This window comes from Rhea pennata, chromosome 2 (genome assembly GCF_028389875.1).
Source record: "Rhea pennata isolate bPtePen1 chromosome 2, bPtePen1.pri, whole genome shotgun sequence".
NCBI classification, from domain to species: domain Eukaryota; kingdom Metazoa; phylum Chordata; class Aves; order Rheiformes; family Rheidae; genus Rhea; species Rhea pennata.
The window spans coordinates 123,359,218-123,379,903 of NC_084664.1; the positions used below are offsets into that span (position 1 = coordinate 123,359,218).

At 36.0% G+C, this 20,686-nt stretch overlaps 1 protein-coding gene across 1 annotated transcript; it reads right to left on the bottom strand.

Moving 5' to 3' along the window:
* Positions 1-2,632: 2,632 nt before the first annotated feature.
* On the bottom strand, positions 2,633-20,514 carry TERF1 (telomeric repeat binding factor 1). The gene is made up of 10 exons (XM_062570281.1): positions 20,347-20,514; positions 16,244-16,339; positions 13,813-13,943; positions 13,594-13,680; positions 11,985-12,134; positions 9,741-9,850; positions 8,545-8,607; positions 8,415-8,458; positions 7,224-7,288; positions 2,633-3,028 (listed from the first exon to the last, which is right to left on the bottom strand). The coding sequence occupies exons 1-10, from the start codon at positions 20,432-20,434 to the stop codon at positions 2,870-2,872; spliced, it is 993 nt and encodes a 330-aa protein (XP_062426265.1). The 5' UTR covers positions 20,435-20,514; the 3' UTR covers positions 2,633-2,869.
* Between the last annotated feature and the right edge of the window lie 172 nt (positions 20,515-20,686).

Genomic DNA, 20,686 nt, shown 5'->3' on the forward strand with positions numbered 1-20,686 from the left:
CTGTTCAGCCTGGGGAAGAGAAGACTGAGGGGGGATCTTATCAGTGTGGATAAGTACCTGAAGGGAGGGTGTCAAGGGGACAGTTGTCCCATGTGACAGGACAAGAGGCAATGGGCAGAAATTGAAACACAGGAAGTTCCACCTGACCGTGAGGGGGAATTTCTTCACTGTGAGAGTGACGGAGCCCTGGACCAGGTTGCCCAGAGATGCTGTGGAGTCTCCTTCTCTGGAGATCTTCAAGGCTCACCTGGACGCAACCCTGTCTAACATGCTGTAGGTGACCCTGCTGAGTGGGGAGGCTGGACTAGATGATCTCCAGAGGTCCCTTCCAACCTTACCGATTCTATAAAGTTCTTGTTCTATTGCCCAATAGTCTCTTTACAAGCACTGATCCTACTTGGTAGTGGGCAAGCCAAAGATTAAGTCTGAGAAAAGTTACTGCCATCATTAAGTATCAGGAGTGAATAAAAATGAAAGTTTTGGAGCTAAAACTACATTTAAGTTTAAATTTTGTTCCTTCCCAATATTTAGACAGTTGTTTAGACTGCATTTTATGAGTGCTTAAGTAGTTTTTTTGTCTTCGTAGTCATTTCCAGATTCAGTCATTCTCATAAAAGTGAGAGACTAATGAAAATGTTATGAAGGAATTAGTCTTCATGTCGATACCACATGTGACTTCTATGGCAGGCAAACCTAAACAAGATTTTTGCAAAGTATTGAAATAGCATATTTTTCTCTTAATGAGTGGTAATATAGGGAAAGATGTTTTTACCTAAGAAATTTTGCTCCAGCATTATTATAAACTACAACCGAAATAAACTTGCATCTAGCAAGAGGTCAACTAAAGCCTTGGTTAACACCTAGGAAACAATCACTTGTTATGTAAATAAATAAATCTGTTCATCTAGAATAATTAGAAAAGAAACCTTGTTTCATAACTTACCGTTTAATTGTTTTTACAGTACTAAAGCGGCTACATACTGCAGTACAGCATACTTGCTCCCTAGTTATGGTGCAGATACCAGATTCTTTAAGGTTGATTGTTTACAGCTGCTTTAGTGTTCCCTTCTAAAGCACCTAACCCCTGTTATCAAAACTTTTACTACACAAATGTGAAATTTCAGAAGTGATGCCTTACAGTTGAGAAGATGTACAGTGAAGACATGCAGCACTCTGCAGAACCTAAGAACTGCTGTTTGTCTTTATTTCTAACAGTTGCAAGAAGAAATCTCTTTCTGGTGGCAAGAATGAGGAATGTGATCTTGCCAAGGTCCTATCCACAATAAGAAACAAAACTCTGATTGTACTTGACCATTCTAACTCAAATGCAAGCAGACTTCCAAGACCAAAAGTAGCAAGATGATCATCCTAGGACTTTCTGAACATTTCAGCTTTCAAGAATATCTTTAATTTGGAGCCAGGAAGAAGCACTCCAGAGGAAGGTTTAATATTATTATTAGTTTAGACAGACACTTAGACACTTTTCCTTGAAAGTTTCTTCTAAAATAAAAAATAAATACCTTATCCAAGGACAGCAGTACAGAAAACACAAGATATTCCATTCTTAAAAGAATGCTATAACATGCAAGTTCAACTAATTAGATCCATACTAGCTCAGAGTAGACAGTATTTGTTTTCTGAGATTATTGAATCCTCCTCCATAGAATCTAAAGCAAAAGAGACAGCACAACCCCATCAATCATCTGTTACAGCCTCTCATGAGCAGGAAATTAACAGTGACCAAGTGACAGCTTGATGCAGTTAGTTACCCTCCTCAGAGCAGGTCTTTGCTTGTTAGTGCTGTAGCTCTAGACACTGAGGAGCATGGATGAAACATGTCTTAGTCTGTGCTATCAGTGCCAAAATATACAAGATACTGAGCCCTGCTTTGGTGGCACACTTCAAGCTTCCTCTTTTCTGGTGATCTAGAAGAAAGCCACTTTAAGACAAGGTAGGTGGCACAAGGTAATATATGTTAAGAGCTACTATCATACTATTGCTTCCTATTTCTTCATCTCTTCCGCAAGAGAAAAAAATGCTATTATGTCAATATAAGTAACTTCAGAGTAATCTTACTTCTAGAGCTTAAGTCTTCCCTTATGTTTTACTTCCAATACATACACAGCATCTTTACTACTTACAGATAAATTTACATAGAGCATTACATTTTGCCAAACCAGAAACACAGACTTTTTCTCCTTAGTATAACTTACCTACAGATGACAAGTCAGACAATTTCAAGATCAAATAGATTAGAATAGACAATGGCAGGAACCAAAACAATCAAAAGCTCAGTCTGACTAGAGATACAAGCCTTTATAAAATACAGAGCACCAACTATTAGCCTATACCAAGCTAAACATGTTGCCAGCATTCAATACTCCTATGCACATACTTAAGTTTTTAAAAATTTTTACTATTTCAGAAAATGGGGCACCAACTGCATGTAGACAGAGGGCAGACTTTATATTTAAAGACTTCATTATCTGAACAAGTGAGTTTATATGAATGTTTATATGAATGTTTTATACTTTTTACTATTTTTTGACGTTTTAGAATAACACTTTTGAGACTGAAACTAATAATGCACAACCTTGAATATTTCATTCTGTGGAATTAAGTTATTCAAAACATTAACTATTGACAGGGAAAATAGTTTGACAACAGGATTAGAAAAAAAGAGAACATTACTCAAATCATAGGATGGATGGTGGTACCACTGTTTTACCTCCATAGAAAGTTTTTTGTAATATTTTAACTACTTATAAGTCATCAGCATCTCATACAGTCAAAGTTATTCTGAAAAGCTAGACTTGTCCTCACGTAGGAAAGGCTTAAGAACAGTTCAAGTTGATTCTTGCAGTTCAAATTAGACCTGGTCAATCCTGCGGAGTGTTCTCCATCGGTCTTTTAACATGACACTAGTTCGGTTGTTGAAGTCACCGTGGACCAAAATTTTAGCCCAACTGCCCACTCCAAACTTCCTTATTCCCAATTTCAGTTGCAGGTCTTCTTCATGTGTCCACCGCTTAGGAAAGAGCAGAAAAAAACCCATAGGAAAGAGCAGAAAAAAACCCACAGGGTATATAAACAAAGAATTTAAAAGTTAACCTTACAAAAAAAATAAAAGCAAGTATTTATACAGCTATTTAGTTATTACATAAAGCAGATGTTTTAGTTATCAGTAGGCTGATCTTGATTCTCTTGAGCATAACTGGACACTGAATATAGTATTACTAACTGAAATATTTTAAACAGTATCAGCAGACTTTGTTCAAAAACAAATGCTTCAAATTCCACATATTTCAGGAGGAAAACAACAACATGTGGCAAAATTTCACTTCAGTTAAGTCTTCTGAAGTTTTACTTTATTGTTAATTGAGTCCACACCAACCTTGATAAAACATAGTATGCAACACAAGAGGTCTAGCAGCTTGTGACATAACCTAAGAATCAAGATACTGCTTAACAGCAATAGAATCTCAATATGCTTAAAAAAAAACAACAAAACACACTCCAATGTTTAAAATATTGATAAATATGAAGTTATACATATTGCATTTAAAAGAAGATTAGCCATATCCCTACATAGTAGCTATGCACTTTTTGCCACTTTGAGTACACTACAGCCTCACAGTCATGACCTAAAAACTTTTAATCTTCAAGGGATGCCATTTCTTTTATAAAATAAGAGCAATTTACTTGGATATTTATACATCTGCAAGCAACTCTTCTTCTGATAACATTCTCTAATTTACCAGTTCTGCCTTAGTGGCTCTCAATACAAATATCAATTATTATCCCTTTATTTTAAGACTGTACACAGTAAGAGAATTGAAATGTAATACTTGATTTTCTTAAATTTAACTTCAGTGAAGTATGAGTATCATCTTTCTTCTATTGTAGCTTTATAGAAATATGTATGTGTAACAACAGATTATAGATCTTATATATGTATAATGTCATGCCTTTTTAAAAATATTAAGTTGCAAACATTTTCTAACACAGGTGCTTAAAACATGGCCACTTTTTCCCTCACTCTGGAGTAGCAGTTAAGAATTTAAATGAAAAAGCATTTGAAAAAACAAGAAATCTTTATTCTATTAGAATATAATTCTCTGCAACTGTCTTTAAATTCTTGCTTAATAGACAAGTAACCATATTGATGTACGTTAGTACACCTCCTTAGGAAAATTGAGTTGTACATCACCCTTCTGTGCAAAAACAGGACAACATCCCAGCCTGAGACAGCTATTTAGGAAAACGTTTTTAAAAACAAAAGCATCAATTTCTATTTCAAAATGCATTTGATAGCATGTTCTTTCCAATTTATTCCCAGAAATTGGAAGTGCAAAGACTTTGTTTACGGAAAAGATGTTAACTCAAAAATGTTAATGAGCATGCTCTGAAACATACAAAGAATGAGGTTTTTCTGCTGCATATAATTAATCTGCACTCATTTCTGTTTGCACTGGAGATATCCTGCTACTTCTAATGCTTTCATGGACCACAGTAAGTTAAGCAAGGAGACAAATGGTCAGTTTTCAGTGACCTCAAGCTGGCTTTTCTGCAAGCACCAGCAGATTCTCTGTTAAAAAAATCATTACTTACTGCAATTCTGCAAAATATACGATAATCCAATATACATGCGATGCCCATAAGACTGCTGAAAATCCAACCAAGCAGCCATATTCTATTTTTTCATTTAACCACTGCCTGTGTTTTACTTATTTTGTAGTTTCTCTGAAACAAAGTCCAGAAAGTGTTTTTGTTAATAAAAGCACCAGGAGAGTCAGCAAGTTAACAAGAGCCCCATTATTTAGACATGCTCAGTGAAAATATGGATTCTTCAAAAACAAACAAAACAAAAAACAAACAAACAAACAAACAAAAAAAACCCGCTAATTGGGTTATATAAGTACTAACAGATTTCACACCTGAAAGTCTGAGTTGCTCAAACAGTACGATAGCATGTCTTAAACTGATTGAAGTCTTGCCACAAAAAACAGTGATCATTGACACATCTCACTAACCAGTGAAAGAACGTGGCAGTAGTAGAACCAGTGGCAGTAGTTCAGTCTTGGTAAACAATTGGAAATATTAAAGATGAACAATTTCAGAGAAGTTTATGAAAAACACTCCATGTAATTGCTCATGCTTGGAAACCCAAGTACTGCATTAAGAAATAAGTGACACAGATCTTTTGCAATATTAGTAGCAAATAGCTTATATATATATAAGCTAATATATATATATATAAGCTTATATATATATAAGCTAAAATTAAAAGGCCAGAGATTCCATTGGCATCAACTCATTTAACTTGTTTTGCAGCATGCCAGAAAATTTTCCTAAAAAAAATCTTTATTCAAGAAACACAGCCATGCTTGACCTATAGCACCAGACAAAATTGAAATATCTCCAGCAGCAGAGAATCCTTGTCAGTTTGTTGCAGTGATTAGTTACATTTACTGTTAAGATGTTTTTTGTTGTTTTGCTTTTAATTGCTTATACTGAGGGTTTTTTAAAATAAGTTTCTTCAGTTTAACATACAAACGAGGATTCTACACACAGATTAATTAGACTTTTTTTGTTTCAAATGAGAACCATATAGAACAGAAACAACTTCTCTACCCACACAACACAAACTGCCTGTGCCTTATAGGACAGCTGTTGTATGGACTCTATCATTGCATTGTTATCAGGTAGTAAGACTGGCTGGACAGACTGGACATCATTCAACAATGCCTAAGCTAACATAATGACAGTGTCTAATCCAGGACTGTTTGACATTTGGCTAGCACAGTATGCTGTTAGAACAAACTTTGATTTGCCAGACAGACTGTGTAGACATACTCTTGCATATTCAAAGATCTTCTTAATCCTTAGAATCATTTTTTTGCTAGCAATGCACCCATCATTTGGTTATGCAATAAGAGGTATCCATCTTCCTTCTGGAATTTCTCCCAATTTAAATATATGCAATTAACTTTCATGCAAGTCTGAATTCTGAAAACCTGGATTTTCTGATACATTGTTTAATCAAAAAGACAAACAGATTTTAGACATCTCAAAGGACCTGCTATGGAAAAACATGATATAGGTTCAGTACAAATAGTTCTCCAAATTCTCAGTGACACTTGCATCCCAAAGGAGTTTAATTTAGGAATGAGAAAATAAAGTACATTTCCTTTCAATTGCACTGCAGACTGCTTGTATGTAGCTAACTGAAAACACTGCAATGAAGGCTCAAAACAGGCACTGAACCATCGCAATGAAATGTCATTTACAAAACAAGTGCAAACAATGCCAACATTGAAAGAGGAGCTGCATGGAAAAGGAAGTTCTAGAAGTCAACAGCTCTGACATTCACAGCGTTCTTTCATGCATGTAGACAATCTTATATAACCCACATAATTAAGCAAAGGAGCAGACTTACCGTTTAAAAGGCTAATATCATTGCTCTGCATACAATAACTTGATGAGAGGTCTCATGGCATAAATATTATTGGCATAAATACCAGTGGAGAAAGAGCAAATGTACGCTTTACTAAGTGTTCAGAGTATGTTCTTTAGAGCTTTAATTTCATTCAATTTTTTTTTTATAAAGTTTTCAGAGTTCTTCACTACTATCAAATGTTGTTCTTTCCTGCAAATTGAGTCTTTACATCTCAAATAAGAATGAATTTAAAATATAATAGAATTCAGCACACAGCATCTACCTTTTTTTCAAATGAGATGTGCATGAAGGCAAGATCTGGATACAGTGCTTGCAGGTGACCCCATACAGACTACCTCAATAAAAAGGTGAATATAAGGGTAAACATTTCTATGTCCACTGTGGTTCAATTAGCTTAAATCTTGATGTTGAAATCAAGGTCAAAGAAAATGCATACACTTGTTAGCAACTGGCTGATAAGGTACCTACTTAAGTATACGGAACAAGAAAGACAGTTTTACGTTATTTATGTTTTTTGAAGCCAACAGACAAATCCAGTGAACACTGCTAGTATTTTTAGGGCACTGGCTGTATTGGCAGTGGTTTAAATAGCTCTTAGTGATATAACTGTATTTGTGAGACTGAAAAAACTCTGCTTTTATATGTGGCAAGGGGCTCTATCAACCTCTAGGGACAAAGAGCGCTAAAAATATCTTAACAATAAATCCCATTAGAAGTTACAGATACATTTTATCTCCTTTCAGGATAGAGAACGAATACAAACCTGCCTTTTTCGGCCACAAGCCCAAGCATCACCATGTTTTTCTACATTCTGCAAGCTGTTCAGATCTAGAAGACAATTGAAGTACATCCAGATGAGTGAAATCAATATTAAGACAATACTGTTTGAGAGACAAGTACGTATATATTATCTTGATATTCTTTGGCACACAGGTAACTTCAGCGTATCTCTCTATGTGAATATAAGTCTTTGTCCGTATATGTAGTAAAAGCTGTGTATAGTCTCCCCTAAGTTCAAAGACTCAGAAAACAGTTTTTTCAAGAAAAGCCTCTATATCTTGTGTGTGACAAAGCTCACAACGGAATGTTTTAGGCAATTAGGTAAGAACTGGTACATAACAATATTTATTCTTTCCATTTAGTGAAAATATCTTTACTACAGATAACATTTTAAATAGAGAAAATAGAAACTAACCAGAAATCTGAGGCCTGATACTTTGCATATAGAGTCCATTTCCACAAAACATAGGTTACTTCTAATTGAGGCAAGTAACCAACATATCTCAGACTTCTTCCTTCACAGTATACCATAATGAACAAATGACCATAAATTCACACTTTGTCGGCATACAGTTAGTTATTTCAGTCAGCAGCTGGTCACATTCAGAGGCTATAATGTTGTCTATTTGTGGTAATAGAGTACTAACACTTTTCAGGACCAAGGTACAACATGGATTATGCAATATTTAAGTATTTTAAAGATACTACCAGGAAAGTTAGGCATTAACATCCTAACTTTAGGCATCTCACTAGTTCCCCCGCCCCATGAACCAGTCAACCTCCTTAGTTTCTTCTCCCCAGAATTACCTAGGACACAAGGTAATTCTTGTGCCCAAAGACACAAATTTCAATACTACTATACTGGTCACCTTCTTTGGGACAGAATACCATAACCCTAATAAAAACCAAAAGCATATCAGAAAATAGTAAAGGATTTTGCAAGATGAGTTGTCTGGGAATCTTAAGCCATTTCATACTTCCCTAAGCATGGTATATGTCCCCAAAAATGATTTGGGCAGACACTGCACACATCAATTGGTGTTTTCATCATTGTCATTTTTATATGACTTCAGTCACATTATTTGGATAGCAGTTATCAAACCACCAACTCTTTTTGTCCGGAAAAAGGGCATTCACATTATTTTGACAGCATAAAAAATTAGCTAATGCTCACTTTGAAGAACACTGCTTCTTCTGCGTTTCCGTCTTGAACGAGGCCTGCAAGAAACATAATCAAAGTATAAAGTACATAGAATGTTCATGAATGTGTATGACCAATAGCAGCAGCAACAAAATTATTTTACCTTACTGTGGGTTTTCTAACATCTCCAGATGACTGATTTGTAATACTCTGATCTTCTATAAAGCTAAAAAAAGGCCAGAAAATTTTTAGACTGCAGGCAGAACAACATTTAAATAGAAAAAAAAATCTGAGGTTTGTCTGTCTTCTGTGGAACCAGTGGCATATAAATATATTGAAGCAGTTAATGTTTATTTACAATTCTACCATTAGCCAATTTTGAAGGCCTTCAAAAACACTGGAAAAAAAGGAATTGCAAATCCAACACTCATTCAAACTTCCCTCCTTCCACCTGAGAAAGGAACACACAAGGTGTAACATGTATTTAAACTGAAGAGATGAAGCATTTCAAAGCTTATTTTTCATATTTCTTCACAATCTAAGAATTGTTTCTATAGGTTTTTGACCAAGTCATCCCATTAAGCCTCTCTCAGATGCAGTTTTATCAGGCACTGTCTTTCAGAAAATTTATAATTTGTCTTCCCATATACTCTCTTTTGCATCTGTCAGTTTCCTTACCTAAAGGATGCCATATAAAAAGTATACAATTGAAGAATTACAGACTTTATCCAGAACAAAAACCACAACCTATTACCCGTGAAAAAACAAGTAGTAATAGCCATAGAATATTATTTTTCAAAATAAAGAAAAACAAACAAAAAGAATAACTTGGCTCCAACTTCCCTCAGCATCTCTTAGTGTGTAATTGTTTTTTGATTTTAGGCTTCAAGTGGTCAGTCATGCTCTGTGTTTTTCTACAGAACAACATAACTATTTCCCATAATACTAGTATCACTAAGTGGATAAAGCGTTTAACTTTAGAGAAAAACAGACCGATTCTTTCTTTGTATTCTTCCTTCTCCAGGCCTGTATAGCCCAAAATTAAGCAGATTGGACTAAAATAAGCATAAAGAAAAAGCCTGAAATACTTCAATGTTTGTCATAGAAGGCTGATAGCTGTTTAAGCTGAGAAATGTGCATCTCCAACAAATACTTTAAGTTAATACCAAGTTATATGATATAAATGCCAAGAGCAACAATCAAAACCCAGACGTTAGAAGAGAATGTGTTTGTACTTTTCATCTTCTGTTGGACAATAATTTTAGAATTTATCATCCTACTATTGTACCTATTCTTAGTTCCACAGGCTTTAGTTACAATTCAAGTTGTCCCTCAGCAGTGTAACTGCTGAATACAAACCTCTCGTTTGTTTCCAAATTGCTTTCTTCCTTTGTTTCACTGACATTCACAGTTTCGTTCTGCAACATTGTTGCTCCTAATTCTTTAGCTTCCACCTGTTTTGCAGCTGCCTGCATGAAATGGAGTTGATACAAAGATTCTTTTAGGTACTAGTTGGGTTTAAAATTAAACAGCTATTTAAGTGTACCCTCTGTTAGGGCTAACAGCTCTCATTTCCTAGACCTTTTACCAGAAGAGCATTACCATTAAAATAAGCAGTTTCAAAACAACAACTGTAATGACGTAAACCAAAATTCATTTTTTTTTTAAATATACTAACAACTCAGAGAAACTTTGGGCATAGCCACAGCTAATCTTTATATGTACACCCAGATAAATAAAATAATACTTGCACAGCAAGTAAACATAAAGAGGATATGCAAAATATATTACAGAGAGTAATTAAGGCTGCAAATACTATCAGAGTACTGCGAAGTATTTTATAACTAAAAAAGAAATAGAATGCTGACAGATCTCAGGAGTTCATCTTGCTCCACTTGATGTAGTGTGTGGCAGGATCAAGGAAACCTATAACACAGTCAAGAGACGTATGTCTTACCAGACTTCATGCTTATAACGTAATTTTTCCTGTATTAAAAAAAAAATTGTAACATCCTGCCTAAACTACTTCATCCGTAAACTAAACGGATTTCTCCTCCATGGGTGGTGGGGGGAGCAGAAGAAAAGAAACAGGTTGTTACTCTTTATTGAATTTCTGGAGTACCATAACATTTGTTCTGTTTCCCAAATTCCTCAAATCTATTTTCTAGAATAAACACCTTTTTCAAAAAGTTAAAAACTATTCCCTGTTTACTGAGTAAGCAGATTGATGTTTACTTGGTATAGATCCTGTTCTTCCTATTATAGTTATTTGCAGACTGTACTTTGGGTAGCTAACCTAAATGCTTCTTGAAGCTAAAGAACCTCATGAACAGTAGGTGCTGCACTGTTGTAGATTCTAAGCTTAATAGTAACTAGAAAAAGAAGCCTACAAAATGGGCTGGCAGTATGGGACTTTTTATATTTCTACATATGGTATCCAGGAAGAAGAGGAGAGGAAAGAGCAGTTAAAGCTATAGTGTTTTTCCATGTTTGGGTAGTAGAGAACTCAGGGTACACATGCTAGGAAATAGCAATATATACTGTACAGAAAACCTGAAAATCTTCACACTGCGGTCTCCTCAATGTCCCCAAGTAATTCAGACTAAAGTAAAAATATTTCAGAAGTAAAAAGGATTTGCCACATTTGTGCCAATAAAGACAGCAGGAAGATGTACAGGTAATTGCAGCGCAACACAGAACATAGGTATGGTGGAATGGAGTTCTGGGCCGTTTGAGCATGAGAAAGGCTGTAGAGGTTTGGGGATGTCAAAGAAATTGCCTTGAAAAAAAAAGAACAGTGTGCCCCAATATTTTTATATTTAGATTGTTAAAGAAATTATTGTATTAATACTCTGATTTTTTTTTTTTTTTTTTTTTTTTTTTTTTTTTGAGAGAGAGAGGCTCTCTAATTCTTGTTTCTGGGAGGAAAACAAAAACAAAAATCCAGAAGAACTTCAAGTTTGTTTATTTAAAACTTAGTTCTTATTCTTCAGGTATTTGTGCTTTTGTAATCGAGTAATAATGTTCTCTTATAGCACGTAAACACAAGGGAAATTCTTTACAATCCTCCTGAAGATGAACTACAAGAGGAATGTTGTTAGCAATTTTAAATCACCTTTGAGCGATACGGTTTGTAAAGAGCTTTTTAGCTACAGAAAAAGAGCAAAAATACCTTTAAATTTCTAAATACTCTGACATTCCTAGAGCTTTTAACCAAATTAACCGGTCTAGATCTTTTAGTTTTAATATGAAGTTTTAGTGGCTTAAGAAAAAACCCAAACATATAGATATATTATCTTTCAGGGAGTCTCAGATCAGACCTCCTCCTTTTAAACATACACAAGTGACAGGTGCAGTTTTAATTATGCTTTTTTTTATATTATTTTTCTAAGCAAAACAGTTGTGGAAAAAATTTATGAAGTTTTAGGGGAGTCTAAACATGCATTCAACTTCTTATTAATAAGAAGACTATACATAGGAATATAAAGCTTCCCTTTCACCTATCACAATAACTGAACACCATCTAAACAACTTGGAAGTATCAATCTATTCAATCTAATTATGCACCTCCTGAAATCTGTTTTGAAAATAATTTTGACATACCTGTATTAAGAAGTTAGTTTCATTGTCTTTCATGAAGAGTTCGACATAACACTTAATTTTACTTAGCAAAAGATTGTAACTGAAGTTTTGAAGAAAGGGAATGTATGGATCCTTGTTCTTAATTATGGTTGCTAGCTTCATCTTTAAAGGCTAAAATAAAAGTATAGATTTATGTAGTACATGAAAATATTTTTACAGTAATCTTAGCATCATTCTTCCACACTGAGCAAGAGTAATACAAAGATAAATGAGATTATTATAGGAGTTTTCTCAATATGTCTTAATGCCACAGTTTGAATTGGTTCTAGAATTAACCAGCAGTAAAACCAAGAGTTCACTGAGTGTATGGAGAGTTAAAACCACGATTTATTGTGCAAAGTTCCCTACTTTTATTCCTTATTATGAATAACATTTAAAGCAGTACAATCAATGGAGCAAAAAACACATTTAGAAAAAGGCCCATCATTTGCAAATTTTCTTTTCTCATTTGCTACCTCTGCAGATCACCACTGAATTACAAGTACAGAGTTCAGGAAAAGAACTATTTAGTACAGTAGCATTAAGCAATATCCGCTCTATACTAAGGAGCTTTCATTCCTTCTGATGCTTTAATTTGCAGAACACTGACCAAGGGAGAATGTAAACAGAGCACACTGCAATGGTTCAGAAAAAGTCAAAAGTCTGATCAGACCAGTGGAACTCATCCTTTCTCTACCAGTAATGTTTATACCATCTTCAATCTGATAAAACAGCAATACCACCTTCCTAGAAGTTGTAGTGACACCTCAACACCTCGCTCATTTCTCACACGGAGTGAGAAAGGAGACAAAGCTGGGACTGCTGCTGCCTATGATGAAAGGCCATGAAGCAGTCATTTTTACTACCTTCAATGACCCACCACTCCTCTCAACCCCTTACCCTCAAAGGCCTTTTTGTACTGATAGGTACCACAGGTGTGTAAGTGATTGCAGAAGCAAGAACTAGAATGAAGCCATGTTCCTACTATCTTAGGAAACCTATTCCCTTTCTCAGGGAGCTGATGATCAGATGATAACACATCCAGTGGCTGGCAGTTTACACAGGCTAGTTGATTCTGGAAAACTAGTATCAAAGATTTTATTAATGATTTCACATGTAAAAAAAAAAAAAAAAAAAAAAAAAAAAAAAAAAAAACACTTTTATCCAAAGAATCCTTAAAGTTGCATCTTGTCCAAATTATTATTATTATTATTATTATTATTTACAGCTTGGAGCAAACTAACTGGCCTCCAAGACAAACTGAAAATGCAGTATTTAGTCATATTAGCCATTTGAATCATTCAAAACAAACTTCATTTTAGCATGTTAAACAGGATGATGAAATACCAAGCAATAGCACAAAACACACCATGGGTACTCACATGAGCACAGTAAGTATTTAACATAACTAAATGTTATACCCAAATTATCACCTTTAAATCTTTACCTAGTTTAACCAAATTGTGTCCTGGCAAAGTTATTTTCAACACCACTCTCTCCTGAAATGAGCTGCCACGGTGAAAATAGCAAGTAAAATTTTAGAGTTTTAGCTTAAAAAAAAAAAAAAAAAAAAAAAAAGTACTGTTACTACCTTATTTGATTCCAAATCTGTAAACAGCCTTTCAAGAACTTCAGCAGCCTCCTTAAAATATCCCTTTTCCATATGGATTGCTATAACCTACAACCAAGATAGTTACATTTAAATGATATGCTGAAATGCATTTTTAACCGAAATTTAGGGGAAAAAAAGCTGTTTTAACTAAGAGAACAGGTAGCATTCTTAACAGTTTTTTGAACAAAATACACAGACCTGAATCTGAATTAACCGACGAATATCTTCATAAAGCTTATCAGGTTTATTTTCTTCCCTTTCAAGTAAAGTCCAAATTGATAGAGCAGATTCCAGAGGTGACATTCTTTGATCATTTTCAAAATGATAATCTTAGAAAAATAAAAGTTTAGAAAGCACTTAGTATTAAAAAAAAAATGTAAAGAATTAAGCTAAACGTATCTAATTATACATGCACAATAAAGTCATAGACACTTTTCATCATTTCAATCGCTTCCCCCTCCCCCCCCAGCCCCAAGGAATTTTTGATCTCTTTCTCCAGGCATATTCAAGAGCTGAATTAATTTCCTCATTTTCAGAGGGACTGTTTCTTCCTACCCTTGCAACTATATTGTTCCATTTTCAGGGGCAGGTTTAGCTCAGTTGGTTTGAGTGTGGTACTGCTAATGCCAAGGTTGTGGTTTCAATCCCCATATGGACTATGCTGAAGGTTGGACTAGATGATCTCTAGAGGTCCCTTCCAACCTTACCATTCTACGATTTTTAAAGGGAAATTGTGTCTCCTAATTATTGTTCACTTAAAATACCATTCACAATAGTGTCAAGTTTAGCATCATGTATTTGGGCTGGCATTAATAATACTTTTACAATAAGCTTAGCATCAGATATCAAAACATTTGCTATCACTGCTGTAAATTCTGTAATACAATTACACCCAGGAAAATGAGAAATTCAAAAACTATTTCTACATTGCCGTGTCTTAACTTTTTTTTTTTTTTTTAAAAGCAGGTGAAGCAGAGCAGGAAGTTCAAGCAACATAACACAGCGCTGCCATAAATAAGAAGTTACCACTTGCATCACTTTATTTGTTGTGCCAACATAAGTGTTTATGCAAATTCTCAAAAAGCAAGATCAGTGACACGATCTGGCAGAAGCCTAACCCAGACAAATAGCCTTCTCTTCTTCACTCTGCAAGCATTTTTCAGTCTGATCATTGTGCATCTGCACAAATGGGTGTGCTGATAAAACACAGATGCAAGAAAAGCTAGCAGGTACACAGAACTGCTTCTTTCCATGACAGTGCCAGCTTTGCTCAATGTGTTCACTGAACTATAGACACTCTTATTCCTTCCTTTTATATAACACAATAGAAGAATCTCCCTCTCATTCCTTACAGTAAGGATCTCGATTTTTTTTAAGACAGAAAACAATTCCAGTAAGACTGAAAAATCAGAAGTATTTGATACCACCTACAATATAACTCAAACGGTGAGAACTTAAATAGTATCATATAACCCCCCCCATGCACTTCAGCATTTTTCTAATTCTTGTTTCATTTAAGTGATATGTCATTTTCATGAAAGTTTATTTTAATATTGTAAGAATCTTAAGTGTTTGAGTTGCTTTAAAGAATTGGCATCTGAAAAAAGCTATTCTGTCTTCAGGCTCAAAACAGATTAAAAACTTTACCTTTTTCTAAATCATCAGAAAACAATTAGGAGAGCTACAATATGTAAACTTTCCATGTACATTGTGCAACTACATCTGATAAATGCATGGAATCTTTCTTCCCATAAAGGACACGTCCTATACTGCAACGGATAAAAATGCACATTGAAGTCATATTCCCAAGTGTTATGTAGAATTCTAATAGTTTTAATGCAATTCCAGAGACTTTCCAAAATTTGTGTATAATGAACAGTCACTGTAATTAAACAATATAATTTGATTCTGAAGTTAAACTAAAAATCAAGCAGTGTTATTACATGACCATCAACACAATAAATTTTGTTTTGTAACCACAAGCCTCTGCCAAACTGCCAGGCTAGAATATATCTATTTTATCCCCTATTATCAAGCAGTTAGAGCTCGCAGAGAATAAGTCTGCCAGAAACTTGAGCACGAAAGCAGAATCAGCTTGGCCTAACCAGTAGGTAGTGAACATGGCCAACAGAAGACACAGTAATGAATATAGGTCCCAGGGAGCTGCTGTCTGTCAGTCTCTTATGACCTTCTGTACAGAAGAAAGGCAGTCATCCTTTTCATCCATATTCTCTCACCTACTGTCTCTCATACCTTAATCTCTAGATTTACATGTGCAGAAAGAAATGCAGACTCCACACTTCATATTTGCAGATACTGCTCACTAAGAGGTAGTCAATCTTTTTCAGTGCATTTCTTCTGTTGATGCTATTGTGACAGAAAGTCCTGTAATTTAAAAGCTACAAAACCATTCAAGCTCAAAGCAATTAAATTAGTCAGCCCAGATTATCACCAGTACTGCACACAGCTCACTCACCTGTGAAACATAAACAGTTTGCAAGTGTAGATATTTCAGTCATTATATTTACTTCGTAACAGCATGAAAGCTGAAATAAATCTTTCTGTAAGTTCATGGAAATAATCTACTTAAGCAAAAGTGACATGAGAAAAAAAAAATCAGCATATTTACCAAGTATTTTTCCTTTTGAAATTCTTGTCAAAAGCTGGCAGAGATACACTGTCTTTTTCTGATGTGTAGCTATTTTGGAGAGGCTATTAATAACAGCTGGAAAGGAAGAGAAAAGTTAAATCACTCTTGCTCCAGCAGTGCCACAGTGTGGCTGGAGATGCACCAGATTGTGTTGTAAGACTTTTAAAAAGCTTCATCAGTTTTCCAAATAATTAGAAATTTAGGAGATTAGTTAATACTATTCTAAAATGTGATTTAAGTTCTTGTGACATAGAAGATGACCAGAAAAATGCATTCCTCTTTTGGTTCATAGTAGCAACCTAAAAGCAATGAGATGCATCACAGGCTTATAGTCATCAAATTAGGAAAATATCACAGTATCATACATAAACAAAATTGTTTTGTTCTGTAGCTTATGATGAAAGACAGACAACTATCTGCTTCTGAGAACATTTCTGTAGAATGTCCGCAAAGTATCAGCAGCGCACAGGCTCCAAACCCTTCATTTAAATGTTGCTATGGCAACTGATAGACCAAAATCAGTAAAAGCTATGATGAAAGCTTAGTCAGAAATGTTAAGCTACAAGGGAAATCCTCCTCAGAAGGTTGGAAGGTCATAAGGATTATTATATATTTTAGAATTGGAGCTGTCATGAGATTATTTTCGTCATACTGATTACTGTGCACTTCATCTTTTAATGTGCTGCATATTGTGAGTAATTTGTCTTCACAGTGTTATAGACAAATATTCAAATATGAAAAGTGAAGAACGTGTCAAGCAACTTATTCGAGATAGCTGTAGTTCAGTTAAGTGCTTGTGTACGTGCTTCATTCTCAGTCTAGCAAAAAACAGAATTCTGGCATGTTGGACCCTCAAGTTTTGCACTAGCACAAACAGTACCTTTTTTACCTGCAAGTACTCAGCCTACTTGCTTAGTGTTGTGTGATAGGAACATTGCTCCTAGGAACAATGGATAAGTATGTACTTACAAAATAATTTAAAAGCCCTTGACTGATTAGAAAAATCTAACATGAAGAAGAATATTGCCAAAATGACAATGCCAAATGACAGAAAACATCATTACAATTCTATTTCAGTGAGGATAGGAGAAACAACAGCTGTTAAGAGGGAAATTTTAATGGCTAAAATAGGAAGTAAAAGAACATTGTTTAGACTAGCAGTATAGTGCCTCTGTGATCACAGATTCATATAGCTTTCAGACCAGGAAAATACAGTTCAGCTTTAGAAAAATGACTGACGAGTTCAATGGATAGAGAGAAGTGCTATCATCATGTCCTGAAGATGGAGCCAGAGCTAGGAAAATTTTGAAGCAGGCAGAAAACTGCAGCTGAAAGATTCCACAGAACAAAACCTGTCAGGTTAGCAAGTAGCTTGAAATCTTTCAGATTTCTTTGATCCTCCTCCTTAAGATACACCTACATTAGTGTTTTAATCCGGATTAGGAGTGCATTTTTAAAGCAAATATTCTGTGCTTTTGTTTGCATAATAGAGTAGCCTTCAGTACACAGAAGGAATTCCGTTCACATGAAACTAAAGGAAGATGCACTCCAGCTGCAAATAGGCATTCAAATCGTGGGAACAAAATCAGAGCTATTCCAACAAACAAACAAACAAACAAACAAAACAAACAAACAAGAACCTGAAATATTTACATTAGTGAAGCCATGTCCTAAGCACCAATAGCTCACAAGTAACGCAGCCTAACTAAAGCCCTAGTAAACTCTTCCGATCTCACTTTTTTCCTTTTCTTTTTTTTAAAAAACCATTTTATATCTACTCATTCCTATGTTAACAGTATTGTTAAACTGATCTTAAGTTGCTTCCCTCCCTATGCTCACAAATGTAATTTCTTGGTTTTCATTAGAAACACTAGAAATCCAGTTCCTTACCATGCTGACACCTAAACAAGGTAGTTCAGGTAACAGACCATAATATTCTACCTAAGCAGGATAAGTTAGGCAAGGCAAGTAACCTCCCATCCTGCTTTTATAAATGCTAGCCCAAGATTTAAGAGTCAGCCCAGATATTTTTACTTGGCATTTTATTGATCTATAAAGAAATATCATTCATTTGATAAAAATAGCATCTGTTTCCTTGTTCTTCCTACTATCTCATTTCTGCTCTTGCTTCAATTTGAGTCAACCTTCCTGCTGACAGGCAATCAGAACTGCATGCTGTAAAGTCTCCCTTTGCCTTGCACAAAAGCAGTACTTTTCTATTTCTATTGAAAAACAATACAATTTCTGCACTTTGCTTTTTCCATAGACTATTATGCTGGTGATTCAGTAATCTTATAGCATCAATATGCCCAACTGTCCTCTGCTGCAGTCTGAAAATCTACAGGAACTTCACTATTAGTTTGCAATTCCATGTGACCTTGTATTCTGTACAATTTTATTGATAGTCCTTAAGAAGTCTTCCCATTCTTCTCATTAGATACTCCAGTCAGCCTCTGTGTTGATAAGTGGATCACATGTGCAATATCATCGTGAAATTTCATTACTGTGCTCCCACTAAGCCACAGCCCCAAGACCACTAATAAGCACCATTAATAATTTCATCTAACGGCCACCATTCAGCATACCTCAATTTCTTTAAATTGCTTACCTCTCAACTACTCCTCATATCAAGTCCTTGCTAGTCATATTCTGTGAGACTGCATTATTCTATATGATACTGTATTCAGTTATTAACAAAATCTTAAATAAGCTGTACTATCACTTTACTTTGGTCAAGAAAACATCTCCCCCCAAAGCCTCCCTCTAATCTGGTATCTTCAGGAAAATTATTTGTAATACAAAAAAAAAAAAATATCCAAGATGCAGCCAAATTTTTCCAGTTGTTAGCTACTCTCAGTTAAATATTCCTCATTTCAAATATGACATATTTTCCATTCAAAATTCAGCCATTTTATTACATCTTTGTCTGCTAGACAGCAATCCCTTGCCAGATTTCTGGCATTAAGACGACAAGGAGCTCAGTGTATTTGGAGAACTAGCTCCTCACTAAAACCTCTTCAACTTCTCAATAGCTTTGAACTTTCTGCAGCTGAAGTCACTACCTCTGTAGCTGAAGATGGTGTATAACCAAGCCTAGTCAAGCTTCATAGACTCAAGATCATAAAAATTACTCTTCGAGGCTGTACTCTTCTAATCATCGAGAAGTCTTTTTCTCTCATAACCATTGTTTTCTTGGAATACTTAGGTGTGTACCCCTCCCTAACCTTATTTAGGTAAAACAGCAAACAACTCAAGAAACTGTGATCACAAAACGCTCCAGAACAGCTGCCATTCCATAGTAACACTAGGTAGTAGTGGATTAAACTAAGAAGGTTCAGCCTGCATTGCCTTATTTCTGCTATGTGCAACTGTTGCCGATAGTTATAAAGCCTCAAACTATTCTATATCATCCTAGGAACCTTCCAAAATTCTCAGAAGCTCTGAAAACATCCACAGATCTAGTGACCATGATCATTGGGAAGCTAAGTTGGTGAACTAAACCTGCTTACACAGGCCAAAAATTAAAGTAGAAACAGGCAAGTGTTCTACAGAAAAGATGACCCTGAAAGCTGCTCTTTTACATTTGTATTAAGCTGTATGGATGCACTGCTTTCAGAATGGTTATCGGTATTTGAAAGCCACAACTGGCAACACTCAGACAACTACAACTCCCTCTTTAACTGGAAGAGCTATCCTAGAAACACAAGAGCTTCCACCAAATGCACTACCTACATGATATTAACTGCTTGCCATTCAGCTTCAGACAAGAGTCTTAGAGATACCCCTGGAGCAGGAATGGACTGGTATTAAAAAGGAAATGGGACAGAAGGGACAAAACAACCTGCAGTGACACAGAGAATGCATTGAGAGGTGGATTTAACAGTTAACCCTTAGCACTGGACACTAACAGCTCTAGTAACAACCCCAAAAACATTGCCGGGATCCAGTCACCCCGAAGAAGCCGTAGAAGGGAGAGGCAAGGCAGGAGGGCACACAAGAAAGCTGCGCAGAGAAAACCAGGCAGAACAGCAGTAGCCTCAGCAGCGAGGAGACACGACCGCCCCCACTCTCCAGGCCCTCACCCTGCGCCACGTCTCTGTACCGCCTGAACTCCGCCGTGCGCCCCTCCCTGAAGTGCCAGCACAGGCAGTAACAGGTGAACTCCAGCATCCAGTCCCTGACCACAGCCTCTGCCTGCGTCAGCCGCGCAGGAAACAAGGAAACCGAAGCACCACCACCGCCGCTCTCGACCGCTCCGGCCATCTTCAACCCGCCCGCCAACGGCTCCAGGCCCCGCCCATCGCCAACGGCTCGGCTCGCGCGCCCCGGCCCCGCCCCTCCCCGCGCGGCAGCCACTCAGCGCAGCTCACCCCCGCCTTGGCTGTCGTCACCGCGCCGGCGGGCGGGGCCTGACTAAAATCA